This window comes from Asparagus officinalis, chromosome 8, assembly GCF_001876935.1.
Source record: "Asparagus officinalis chromosome 8, Aspof.V1, whole genome shotgun sequence".
NCBI lineage: Eukaryota > Viridiplantae > Streptophyta > Magnoliopsida > Asparagales > Asparagaceae > Asparagus > Asparagus officinalis.
Genome location: NC_033801.1, coordinates 74,030,906 through 74,045,640, shown reverse-complemented (window position 1 = coordinate 74,045,640; position 14,735 = coordinate 74,030,906). Strand labels below are relative to the sequence as shown.

General features: G+C 37.1%; 1 protein-coding gene across 1 annotated transcript in view; it reads right to left on the bottom strand.

Moving 5' to 3' along the window:
* LOC109820541 (NADH dehydrogenase [ubiquinone] flavoprotein 2, mitochondrial) overlaps nt 1–13,138 on the bottom strand; it is a 14,888-nt gene extending 1,750 nt beyond the window's left edge. The window contains exons 1-8 of the mRNA XM_020386700.1: nt 12,991–13,138; nt 12,844–12,891; nt 12,693–12,758; nt 12,242–12,358; nt 2,869–2,946; nt 2,273–2,378; nt 2,096–2,142; nt 1,683–1,760 (exon numbers count right to left, since the gene is read on the bottom strand). Of these exons, the coding sequence (XP_020242289.1) occupies nt 1,683–1,760; nt 2,096–2,142; nt 2,273–2,378; nt 2,869–2,946; nt 12,242–12,358; nt 12,693–12,758; nt 12,844–12,891; nt 12,991–13,065 (615 nt within the window). The 5' untranslated portion in view covers nt 13,066–13,138. The remainder of the gene's footprint in view (nt 1–1,682; nt 1,761–2,095; nt 2,143–2,272; nt 2,379–2,868; nt 2,947–12,241; nt 12,359–12,692; nt 12,759–12,843; nt 12,892–12,990) is intronic.

Sequence of the window (14,735 nt, the reverse complement as noted above, 5' to 3'; positions counted from 1 at the left end):
AAAAAAAAAAAAACACACACAAAAAAAAAAAATTTGGATCCGCCACTGTATGCACATAATTGCATCCTTTTCATCATTACATGTCCCAATTGTCATCAACAAGAAGAGATCAGAGTAGGACCAAGCAAAAGCTTAAACATGACCCTGAGAAAAATACTGCTCAAGTGAGAATCTTGAAGACCTTGATCCAGAAAACCCAAAAGGAACCCATACCCAGTAACGAAGAATGACTCAATCCTACACCAACCCCACCCCTTCACAAAGCCACAGTATCAATCTAAACTTACAGATAGGATTTTCTAGCCGCCATATTTCATAAGAAAGTTTTAGAACAAATCCTACCAATAGAGATGGACAAGAAGAAAGACTGCATCATATCTTTAATAGCCTCACAAGTGGCAATGGATATGTATGACATATCATTTGTCATGCAATCATTTGACATGCAAAACAAACACTTACCAGTAAGTAGAAGGTTTAATATGAAACTCCTTCGGAAAGGATGGGTCCCTAAGCAATGATCTTTTAGTTTTCTACCTTGAAAGGAACAACTTTAAAAGAACCTAAGCAATAGTAGTTCGAGAGATGATATGTGGTCCAAAGTGCTCATGAAGATGAAAGATATAAACCCACAAACAACCAGTTTCTATTTATCGTATTCAATAAACAAATTGCAGTTGGAAAAGCAAGGCATTGCAAACAGTTGGCCAGTTCGGGTCCATATTAAGACTTGTTATGTCAGAAGGTTTCCTAATCAAAAATTGAGTTGATACGTTGTATCATGCATTTGTCTTTAGACCATAGGAGCTAACTCAGTGGCAGGCTATCAGCAAGCAGCTTTTTCACAAATAATCCAGGATAGAAATTGGAGGAACATTCCACTAAACATCATTTTTAAAATAAGTCGAGAAATCTTTTATCAGATGAAGGAGCTAATGGAACAGGCAAATTTCTGTTATCAGATTTGGAAATTGGTGCTGAGGAGAACTGGCCAAGAATTAACCAGATAAGAGAAGTAACGAGCAAAGGGATTACAAAGCCAAGCTTGTTTGTTTGTCGTGCTAGGATGTCTTAGCTCCAGTTTCCTCTACATTTTGACAGCTAATAATTGAACCCTAAGTTTTGTCAGTAAAAAATTGTGGAACATGGTAGAGCATTATCTCAAGTAAGAAGCTTGTACATCAATATGTGGATAATAAGACCATTGTTTTAAAAAGGCTCTGGGCATCTGTCAAGGCATAACAGAGCCCACCCACTTAATTCTGGTAAGCGCCTTGGCATGCATAGGTTGCTTATGTGGACTTACCATGGCAGAAAGGTGTTTATTGCTTGCTTAAGCATAAAAAAGGGTGAAGAAAACAGGTCCAGATTAAAAAGGTTAAAATGGATTGGATCAGATTTCAAGATCATCTCAGATAAAACAGTGAGGATAAGATTTTGAATCTTTGAAAAAATATCCTTCCCCCTTGGTGCTAAAAATACTGCCTACATGCCACTTATGCGTCTACTCAGGCACCTGACGAACGCCTAGAAGCGCCTAGCGGTTACTAAAACATTCAGTAAGACTCTAAAATAATGACAATCCAAAAAGAAGAACCAGTAAGACTTTGAAGACTCCATGTTTTAAATAAGTAAAGGCATTCGCTAGGTACTTCAAAACTCTAACAGGACGAAGAACTCACATAGTAATTATATGTGTAACCTTCTGAACCTTTGGAATAGTCAGCCACAGTTATCATAGGAGCATTTACACAGCAACCCTGAAAAGGAAACATTACAAATACTTCAACAAGAATGCGTTAACTGAACAAGTCATATGAAACTAAAATGTTGTATGCGAGGTACTGCTTCGCATTTTCAAAATGTAAGGTTCTCCAAACGTTGAATCAGATCTATATCCCTCAGTGAGATGACCCTCCAATAGGTTCACAGTGCAGTTTGTTTAGAACAGCTTTGGTATAATTATCAGCAGCAGAAACAACTTCATTATAACTATTACCAATAGTAGAAGACATTGTACATCTACTGCAGTTATTTGTCTCAACTCTCAATTAATAAAGAAATAAATAAAGTTGAAAAGCTACATCGAACTTACCATGCATTCCATTTCCCCAACAGAAAACATGCCATCCTTTGTTACTTCTGCAGATTAAAAGAATATAAAAATAGCATTAGAAGGGAAATCAAAAGGCTACAGAATGACTAGATTTTTGAGATAAAGACAGCAAGGTTAGGAGGGACAGAAAAGGGTCCATCTAATGAAAAATCTTACCGTTGCGCTTCACTCCAAGGTGTTTTAGTAGTGCTTCCTCTATTTCACGTGAGCCGCGTATCATACAAGGTGTTGTTCCGCAGACCAGTAAGTGATATTTACCAACCTTTGAAAACAATAAATTATTGAAACATACATCAAATGAATGAGGGAGTTGGACTTATTTATGGCATGTTATACCTCAAGAAATATTCTGCATTGTATTATTGGCTAGACCAGTCTGCAAGAATCTTCAATTAAATTCCTAGTCCACAAGAAGTTTGAACTGAGGTCTTTTAGCTTCAAGGTTTCGGACATTACTATCCACAAGGTAGGCTCCCCATTGCCAGATAACCTACTAATTTCAAAGTATCTTTCACCTCATCGTCTAAAAGGCCCAAGTATTAGCATGAAGTACAAGTGTCTGACTTCAGCTTGAACATATAATCTGGTCAAGTTTTCTATAATTTTATAGTTGCACTTTCCAGCCCCATGCTTATGTTATGATGGCGTGATGAGATCCACATTCATGCAAATATCGTGTAAAAGCAATTCTACGAGTTTTATGAAGCAATATTGACGGAAATGAAAGTGTGTTAAAGGTAATCAGTACTCACCTTTGTACGATTGAACATTGAATAAAATGTGGCAACTTCATATACACGAATAGGAGCAACTTCTATGACTTTAGCTACCTGAATCATCAAAAAACTGTACAGTCAAGAATTCATGCAAACATTGGAAACAACACCCAAACTGATGAAGTATATAAATAATTTGATTGAGACTGCAAATTGTATAGAATTTAATTAAATTGTACAAAGCATGAGACAAGATGTTAAGTCAAGAGTACCAGTGCCGTAATCACAATAACTTATAAAACCTACGTAGCAAATTTCAGTACAGGCCAATATATCCTCCGAACATTGAAACAGTTGCCTAACAGAGGAGCTAAATAAAATTACTAAATGCGTGGTAATTAGATTGAGACTGCAAACTGTATAGCCTTTAACAAAAATTGCAGGCATGAGACATGAAGTTAACCCAACAACTGCAGTACCATAGTCACAACTTATTAACCCAAGTACAAAAATTTCATGGTCTGGCTGGACTAGCTCATCCCTAAAATATTTCAATCACAAAAACCCACTCTGCTTTCGTATGAGTTATGACAGTGGGATCATAAGGGTGAAAGATTTTATATTAAATGATGGAGGAGGAAGAAATGTATATAGCTAGAGAAAGACACAATAAAAAAGAAAGAAATACAAGAAAGAATAATTGAGAAATCTTGTTCTCCGAATGTTGATTCACTTGATGTTCAAATAAATAATAATTTGGAAAGATATGCCAGCAAACATATTGCATTGGAGCAGAAAGTGTATGGAGAAACCAAAAAAGAAAAGAGAACAAAAGTAATGATAGAATTTAAGCTGCTTGCTTTTTTTCATCCAGGAAGATGCTACTATCACATTCAAATAATCATGAGATTAGATATTGGTCCCACTATTCAAATAATCATAAGCCAACTATAGTTTGTTTCCAAGATCTGAAGGCAATAACAACAAACTCAAGTATGTTGACTAGAGATTCAAGAATAAGATAGATATCAAAATGCCCGCATGCAAAAGGATCAGAAGTATATGTCCAACTCATTTCTGGTATGTTCCTGAATGCTATTTTCATTGGATCTTCATGCTATATCCATTTCTGCTTTTATAAATTACTCTTCCATATATCCAACCAACAACTTCGTATTAGTGGATTGAACCGAAATAAGGTCAAATGATAACTGCATGAGAATTCAAAGCAAAGGTGTCATTTCTTATTTTTCTCCATTTTCCAATGAAACCTGAGTTGGTAGCTGATCAAAAGCATTTGTCATTCCTACACATGATTTCTCATTGTTACTTACCAATGAGCTGTAACCTCATACAGACTCCTCAGCGGAAGCCTGTGATCCTGACAGTACGAGAGCTGATATGCTGGTCCACACAATATGCTTTCTGTCTAATACAAACTGAAAATTTATCTCCAAACTCTCTCAAAATTTTATTTTTCATGTGGACAGATGCCAGCTACCAACTATGAAAATTTGTTTTGGAAGTATTTAAATCAAAATAACATCTAACATTTCCAACAGTTCAGCTGAATTTGGACAACTTATTTCAAACTCAAGGAGAAAACGGTCAGTCCATGATCCACCTGAGCTCTAACAAAATTGTTACATGCAGAAGTGGTCAGCAATCCAGTAACACTAGAAAACTTGGTTTGCCACAATCCAACAGTGAATTGAGAGAGCGTATATGCGAACTCCTAAATGTTAGTGTAGAAAGGAGCCGATTAGTTTGTATATTTTCTGTAATCTGATAGATTAGGATTTATTATTTTGTTTCCTAATAAATAGGATCAGTTATTGACTGATTCCTAATTAGTTGCTTTCCTAGTTTGTTGAGATTCCTAATTTTGTGGGATTGTCCTCTTATTTTTCCTAGAAAAGTGGACTAGAATGCCGGCCATCCTAGCATAAATATTAGGCTGTATTTCCTTGATTGAATAAGAATTTCTCTTCACCAAAATTCTCATGGTATCAGAGCTAGACTCTGAACCCTAATCCACTCCATTGCTAATCTCTCACTATGACAAAATACGTCATGAATATTAGGCTGCATTTCCTTGATTGAATAAGAATTTCTCTTCACCAAAATTCTAATGGTATCAGAGCTAGACTCTGAACCCTAATCCACTCCATTGCTAATCTCTCACTATGACAAAATACGTCATGAATACACAAACCACCTCCTCGGAAGTCAATTCCACACACGACCAAAATTCCTCAGCTAGTAACTTTGAAAATTCCTCAGCCAATATCATCGAAAATTCACCTCTTCCTATCACCAGTCACAAACTCAATGGCCACAATTTCCTTCAGTGGTCACAATCCGTCCTTATGTATATTTCTAGTAGAGGTAAGGATGATTATCTCACCAATGAGGTTCCTGCTCCGACGAAAACAGATCCTAAGTATCGCACGTGGAAGACTGAAAATCACATGGTCATGTCATGGCTAATAAATTCCATGACCACGGGATGTTGGAGAAAATTTTCTTCTCTACAAAATAGCCAAGGAAATCTGGGATGCGGCAAAAGAAACCTACTCCAGCTCCGAAAACACCTCTGAACTTTTTGAAATTAAAACTCGACTTCATGTTCTGCGACAAGGGGAGATGACTATCACTCAATATTTCAACACAATAACCCGGTACTGGCAGCACCTTGATATGTTTGAAATATACCCCTGGAAATATCTAGATGATACAGCTTTATACAGAAAGATTGTTAATTAAAAGAGAACATTCAAATTTCTCCTTAGTCTCAACAAGGATCTGGATGAAGTAAGGGGTAGAATCATGGGAAGCTGGCCTCAGCCTTCCATCCGAGAGGCATTTGCTGAAGTCAGAAGAGAAGAAAGCAGAAAAAAACTGATGATGACAGGAAATATGAGCTCCCCAGTTGCTGAAGGCTCAGCTTTGTGTACACAACTCATCTCAGGATAACAAGCAATGAAAAGGAAGGCCATGTGGTGCGACCATTGCAAGAAACCTGATCACATCAAAGAAACTTGCTGGAAATTACACGAAAAGTCTGCTGATTGGAGGCCTAACCAAGCGCGCCAGGACCAAGACAGCCGCGCAAGTGTTGCCGCCACTTCTGACAACACCAGCACTAGCACCGAAACCAATATGTTCACCAGGGAGCAAATTGAGATACTGCAAAAACTACTCGAATAGATATCACCCACTACCGAATAGCATACTAGCATGCTAATACTAATACATCAAGGTACATTTTCTTTTGCTCATATTGCGGAAAGCAAAAATTAAGACCATGGATAGTTGATTCTGGAGCTTCGGATCACATGACCGGAGATATTAATGTCTTCCACAAGTTCAATCGATATTCAAGTCCCTCTACAGTACGAATAGCAGATGGATCACTCTCAAAAGTGGCAAGAATCAGATCAATCAAATTGACAAAGGACCTCCTTCTCTCATCTGTCCTTTATGTTCCAAATTTAGATTGCAATCTGATTTTCATTAGTAAACTCACCCGTGACTTGAACTGTGTGACTAAATTCTATCCAAATCTTTGTGAATTTCAGGCAGCAGATTCGGGGAAGGTAGTTGGCAGTGCTGAAATGTGTAGTGGTCTCTACTTGCTCAAAGGGAACTCTCCTCTACATGGACAAGTTCATTCAAGTTGTGTTTCTGAGTCTATTTCTAATTCTGTCTCTAATTCTGTTTCTGTTTCAAATGAGAGTCAAGTCGTGTTATGACACTTTCGCCTTGGTCATCCAAATTTTGTGTACCTTGAAAAGTTGTTTCCTCATTTGTTCATCAATAAAAATTCCAAGTTTTTCCATTGTGAAATATGTCAACTTGCAAAGCACACTCGGCATGTTTATCCTAGCATTCAATATAAGCCTTCACATCCATTCTCTATAATTCACAGTGACATTTGGGACCCTCACAAGTGAAAAATATTAATGGGGCTCGTTGGTTCATATCTTTCATAAACGATCATACTAGAACCACCTGGACATTTCTTATGAAAGAAAAATCTAAAACTGGGGAAATCTTCCAAGTCCTTTTATTCCATGATTCACACCCAGTACAAAAGCAAAATTCAGGTTCTTAAGACCGATAATGGCAGGAAGTACTTTACATCAGTTTTGGGTTCCTATTTCATGAAACAAAGAATTATTCATGTGAGTTCTTGTGTTGACACCCCTCAGCAAAATGGGATAGCCAAAAGAAAAAACAGACACTTACTTGAGGTAGCTAGATCACTCATGTTTACTAATCATGTGCCTAAACACTTCTGGGGGAAGCCATTCTTACTACCACCTGCCGAGTCGAGTGCTACAATTTCAAAGACCTCGTCAAGTCCTCCTACATGCCTTCCCTCATGCAAATTCTTTTTCTTCTGATCTTCCACTCAGAGTCTTTGGTTGTTCATCATTTGTTCACATCCACCAACAACATCGAACCAAACTTGATCCTAAATCAGTGAAATGCATTTTCCTAGGATATTCTTCACATCAAAAAAGGTACTAGTGTTACTCGCATGTTACTAGGAAGGTGTACAATTCCATGGCTGTCACATTTTTTTAACACCAATCTTATTTTTCCAAACCAGCAATTCAGGGGGGAAACTCGAGGGAATTTCAGCTTTGGGACATCCTTCAAGACACTCAATCCGTATATATTTTACCCCAAAGTGTTAGTCCAGCCTCCTTACCCTCTTCCGAGTCCTCAAATCCGAGTCTCAGTTCTACATCAGGTCCAAATGTCACACCATCCGAGTCTCGGTTCCATGAGTCCACCCAACCTCAACTTGGTGCAAATTATCAGGAACTTCATGTCTATTCTAGGAGGAGACGACCTACTGAGAACCTAGAGAACATCACTCAAATCAAAGATTGTCAAGAAACTGAACCGGAGCCTCCTACTTCAGAGTTTCACACTGGTATCGATTCTTCAACTCGTGAGCCTCTTGTTCCTTTTGTTGATATTTTGCTTTGCCTATTACTCAAAGAAAGGGTGTCCGAACATGTACAGACCATCCTATTGAGAGATATGTGGCATATGGGAAATTGTTGCCATCATATAAAGCATTTATCTCAGCTCTTGATAGTATGCAGATTCCCAATTCCATTCAAGAAGCTTTGAAAAATCCAGCATGGAAGAAGGTTGTCGAGGAAGAAATCAGGGCTCTAGAAAGCAATGGAACCTGGACTCTTACAGAGTTACCTCAAGGGAAGAAGATTGTGGGTTGCAAGTGAATATTTACAGTTAAGTATAAAGCTAGGCTGGTAGCAATGGCTTTACTCGGTCATACGAAATCAATTATCAGGAAACCTTTGCACCCATTGCCAAGTTAAGCACGATTCGAGTACTGTTGTCACTAGCAATAAATAAAGACTGGATTTTGCACCAACTAGACATCAAAATACCTTTTTGAACGGGGATCTCGAAGAAGATGTTTACATGGAAATACCTCCAGGCCTAGAAAACTCTTCAAACAGCCGTCAGGTGTGCAAGCTGAAGAAGTCATTGTATGGGCTAAACCAATCACCTCATGCCTGGTTTGACTGGTTTGCCAAAACAGTAGTCACAAACGGATACAATCAATGCCAGGCAGATCATACTTTATTTGTGAAATTCTCATCAAAAGGCAGGATTGCTATTCTCATTGTCTACGTTGACGACATCATTCTAACTGGAGATGACTCAGAGGCAATTATCAAACTAAAAAGATTACTTGCTATTGAGTTTGAAATTAAAGATCTTGGTGCTTCAGATACTTCCTAGGCATGAAGGTTGCTCGGTCTAAGGCAGGGATTGTTATATCCCAAAGAAAGTACATCTTAGATTTGCTAACTGAGACTGGCATGCTTAGGTGTAAACATGCAGAGACGCCTATGGACCCCAACCTAAAGTTAAGAAAAAATGAGTGTACAAGTGGATAAAGGGCAGTATTAAAGACTAGTGGGCAAGTTGATCTATCTCTCACACACGAGACCAGAATTGCATTCTCAGTGAGTGTGGTTAGCCAACACATGAATGATCCAAATGAGGAACATTTAGAGGTTGTGAATCGGATTCTTAGATACCTGAAGATGACACCAGGCCACGGTTTACTCTTCCAAAAGAATGAAAGCCGTGAGATAGAGGTATACAAACGCAAGCTGGGCTGGAGAACTAGCTGAAAGAAGATCCACAAGTGGTTACTGCTCCTTTGTTTGGGGCAATCTTGTTACATGGAGAAGCAAAAGGCAGTCAGTGGTGTCAAGAAGTAGTGTAGAGTCAAAATATTATGCTCTTACTTTGGGCATTTGTGAAGGAATGTGGATTCAAAGATTACTATGGGAATTGAAAGTTGATTTTAAGGACCAGATAAAAATGCTCAGTGACAGTCAATCCGCCATCAGCATTGCTAAAAATCTAGTACACCACGACAGGACCAAGCATGTGGAAATTGACAGGCATTTCATTTCAAAAAAGGTCAACAATGAAATAGTTCAACTGAGCTACATCCCTACTGGATTGCAGCTTGCTGACGTTCTCACCAAAGCCCTTCCAAGAATCAGTTTCAATGAATTCAACTCCAAGCTGAGATAGTATAACATATACAACCCATCTTGAGGGGGAGTGTAGAAAGGAGCCGATTAGTTTGTATATTTTCTATAATCTGGTAAATTAGGATTTATTATTTTGTTTCCTAATAAATAAGATCAGTTGTTGAGTGATTCCTAATTAGTTGCTTTCTTAGTTTGTTGAGATTCCTAATTTTGTGGGATTGTCCTCTTATTTTTCCTAGAAAAATGGACTAGAATGCCGGCCATCCTAGCATAAATATTAGGCTATATTTCCTTGATTGAATAAGAATTTCTCTTCACCAAAATTCTCACTTAGGAAATTTTTTTTTCAAATGTGATTTGCACCAAAATCCAATTTGATATTGTCCGTTGAGTCAATTAAATGAAGTCCAAAGCAAAACTAATAAAAGGAAAAGGTCTTACTCTGCTTTTTCAAACATAAAAGAAAATATACATGCACAAAAGGAGAATTCTGGGTATGCTACTTTTAAAGAAGACAAGTGAATTAAAAATTTTGAATCTATACTTTATATCTGACAAAATGTTACACATACATATGCATGTGAGCGCACAGAGGGGGAACGGAGGGGGATGCACGCAGGCGCGACATGCACAGACACACAGAGATGGGAGTGCTACTTCTAAAGCAAACTTAGTGAAAGGTATTGAATATACAGTTAAACAACAGAATTACTGCCTCATGCATGCACAGAAAAAAAAATACAAGGCTACAAACTACACTTTTAGGCGTCCAAGCAATAGATAAAGGTTTCACAACTAGACCAATAAGCTCATAAGCCAACTGAACTCCAGAACGTGACAAGAAATATAACAAGCCAACATGACAAGCCAGTTTGACAGTTTGTAAAAACATATCTACTCTTTGCTAAGGTTCATATAATCAGATAGGTTTGAAATACTAGACAGGTGTCTGCTTAGCACGGTGCCCAGAAGTCTGCCACATATCCCTGATATGAAAAGTAATATATTAACTATGTGATTAGCATGTCAGATAACATGAAAGTGGCATTGAGCTCAACTTGTTTAAAGCTAGCGGAATCAATAATCATACATTAATTTTTCTTCCTCATTAGGCTGCTACTACTTGCATGAGATTGTGGTGCATGACCATAACATTTGGCTCCCCCTGTCCACCAACTAGCATTAAAGGATTTATCACAAGTCCATACCTTATGCTGCCTCGGCAAAGAACAAATTGACAGGTGATCAACTAAAAACTTCTCTAGTAATTAGGTCAGTCTTTTTGTGAAACCTTGTGTTTGATCAATTGACCCCATTTTGCTGACAAAAGGCTAACATGATAAAGATAATAAAAACTAAAATCCATTTAAGATCCACTATGTCTGCAGGCCTCATTCTCAACTATGTTGATTTTAACAATATAATGCCACATTTAAAAAGAAGTTGTCGATCAATTTAATTTTGGATGTTATCCCCCATCAAACATGATGCAACCATTTCGTGCATCCATAATCATGTTAAAAGTACACAATCTTTCATATTTGTCTCAGACCAGTTTCATATTGAACCCACAGCAAGCAGAACTGTAACTAGACTATCACAGAAAAAAGCCCTTGATTCATTATTTTTTCCACTCCTAGAGTTATTTGAAATAAAAGTACAAACAAAGTCAGCATGAATGTGTATGACTACACCCACCAGCTCACTCCTACACACACAAATGCACAAATATAACCAAATATATCAATCTTTATTACATATTGTTTTGTAGATGTGCAAACACAGAAACATCCGAACATGGGCATACACAACCAAACATATGGCATCTACATATATAAACACATACGGACAAACACATTCTCAAGCAGATAGATCTGAACTTTCCACCCAAAAAGACATGCCACCAGCATGGCCCAAATTCAAACTACATCATTGCTCAGTGATGAACTTTTATGAATAAAAAGAGACGGTAAATTCCCATGTGATTGCTACGGCCTTTTACATAAGGAACATCGCAAAACTTGGTTATCCCTATGCGTACATTAATATACAGACACAGATATTATCTAACTTAACCTTGAAGGCTTGAACTAAGAGCATGTTTAGGGAACTTAACACAAGTGGATTATAATTCAGAGTGTTCAGTAAATTTGGTGGATTATAATCAATTTTCAATAGTAGAGTGTTTCGCAAATTGGTGCCTTGTAATCTATCAAATGACAAAAACAAACATGGGTTGGTGGTGAGTTATAAAATGAGATTCGGGATTTTGTGGAATCATAAGAGGTATAATTGTCTTTTACTTGTTCAAACCTCATGTATTATAATCAACCAAAAAATAACCTTAGTACCCTAGTTACTTTTCAGTGGATTGTAATTGAAAATAATCCACTTGCTAAACATCCAGAAGTGGATTATAATACACTCTTGTTGATTATAGTCTAGTTTGACCATATGCCAAACATGCTCCACAGAGAAGTCCAATCCACAATGGAGAATAATCAAAGAATTTTTCTTATAATTTGAAGAAGTACATTGGCATGTCCAAACAAGCATAGAGACTATTACCGTTTCTAGTGCAGAGTTTAAAAAACAACCGTTTTGTCAAGCAGTGTTGAAGAACTCATAATATGTCCTCACACCTGCCCGTTCATCAAAGAGCAAATTGATGCACTTTGAATAAAGAAAAATGACCACTAATGTATATCAGACCACTGTTTTCTTTTTGGGTAATTCACATAATATGGCAATATAATAAGATCAATGGAAAGGCAGCACAAAATGAAATGCTTAATTCACAAACATTGTAAGTTTTAAAATCCTTAATAAGTCTTCCCTTGACATACCGCATTCATTGCCGATACAGGCAGCCATCCTCCATGTTGTTGTTGGGCAAGATCTAATAAAGGAATTACAGCAGACTGCTTGTAGTTGGAAGGGTAATGGGATAATATCTCCTTCGCCTACAATCAGCAAACGAAAACATAGACAGTTTTATTTCTCCAGTTAACAGTATAAACAATGGCAGCTTGGAATCTCCAATAGACATGTAATGCAGGAAAAGTTATCAAAGTGTATATTATCCAATGCAATTCTTATACATCTCACACACTCGAAACATATGGATTGACATACTGTTAGGAATTGTGCTGATAGCTAGTATTACTTTCTATTATTTTAGATCAAATAAAAGCAGGATTAAACAAATAAAAAAGTAAATTACCAACTAAACTACAAAATTATAAACTAAATAATTTTTTAAAAAATCATAAAAAATAAGATTTTGAACGGCAGTACCCTCTCTTTATTGGCCTCGCTGAATTCCCATGGCGTATCAGGATTATTATCCGGCGAATCAATGTGCTGCAACAAAACCCCCAAAAAATTAAGAAAATTACAAAACTTCGCCAGCTCAGAATCAAAACCCATCAGAAAGTAGAGATCTTACGTAGTTGAGAGCAGTGGATAAAGATCTCGAACCTGCAAAGCTCGAGGCCTGAAACAAAATTAAGAAATTAAAGAGGATTACAGGGGTAAAAGTAAGATTTGAGATGACTCAAGGGGTTTTATGCAAAGGAGATGAAAGATAAGAGACCTGAAGAGGTGGTCGGAAGATTTGGCGGATCTCGGAGAGCCGCTTGGACGCGAGGCGAGCCATCGGAGCGAGCATCGCGGCGATCGAGCGTGAGAGACGAAGGGATACGCTCACCTCCAGTAGGGTAACTAAACCAGGGTGGAGCTACGGTCTGGTCACCACTTAAGGAATTAGATTACGTTCACCGTGAAACATTGGGAAGTTCTAAAAATAAAAGTTTATTTGCACTTTCTACCTAGAGCTTCACCCAGTTTTTCACTTTGGTACCTTGATGTTTAAATTTGATCATTTGATACCCAATGTTTCAAAATTTCTCGGTTATACTTTCTTTTTATGTATCGTTTAAATTACTTTTAAAATTGTATGATGTGATTGACTCACGATTCACTTGGGAAAGTTTTATCTCTAAGATGACAAAATTAATGCAGATCATTTGGGAACAACGTGCATGAAAACGGTATGCGTGACATTATGAGCGGGGCCGAGCTCTGAAAAATTCATTACCCCGTACCTAGAGGTAGGAAATGACCTAACCAAAGTGAACATAGCCGAATTCGAATTCAAAATCGATTGATTTTTTTAATATTAGAAATCGACTTCGAGTCAAAATATCACAAAGATATTCATATTCGAGTTGTTATAAATATGAGCTATTCGTTAAACATTCATGAATGTTCAGTAGCCCACATTGTTAGGTGATCAAGCTCTAGACTGCTCTAGACTGCACGTCCTTAGTTTGGACCCTATAATGGTCACATTTTTTATCTTTCTAATTCTTCCTAGATTTTTGCATAAACACCCATCAGCTGCATGTATTTATAAATATGCCCTCTGAGGCATCATAATTGTTTAATTTATCCTCTAAATTGTCTTGTTCATTTAAGTTTATGTCTCAAATTAAACTAATTAAAATTTTTCAGAAAATGTCTAATCTACAATTTAATAAATATAGAACATAAATAAATATTAAATAACCAAACAAATCGAATACACATCTGGTTAAATTCAATTCGCTAATATGTATATATACATATGTATATATGAATATGTATGTATGTATGTATGTATGTATGTATGTATGTGTATATATATACACATGTATGTATGTATGTATCTGTGTGTGTGTGTATACATACATACATATATACGTACGTATACACATATATGTATGTATGTGTATATATATACATACATACATATGTATATACGCATATTTACATATGTATATATGTATACGTGTGTGTGTGTGTAGAGAGAGGGAGAGAGAGAGAGAGAGAAATTGGTATGCTTGGTAGTGAGGTGGCATATTCTCCTCCACTCATTCCAATTCCCAACCACTCCTCAACCCATGTGAATGTGGGTCCCGATTTCAATGAGTGGAGGGGAATATACCACCTTACTACCAAACACAAAAACTTATGCTTGGTACCAAGCATACCCATTCCTCACACACACACACATATATACACACACACACACACACACACACACACACACGTGTGTGTGTGTGTGCGCGCGTGTGTTTGTGTATGTATATACATATGTATATATGCATATATACATTATGATATTTATCCTAACACTCTAAAAAAAATTACAGAAGTTGAAAGTCAATGTGGTAAACTCCAATAGATGAAAGCAAGGTGCCGTGGATGTTAAGTCGTTCTAAGGCATCAGTGTATTTTTGTTATATATATAAGCACCAGTTATTATATCCTTCGATCATGAGAGGTCTATGTTCTCTT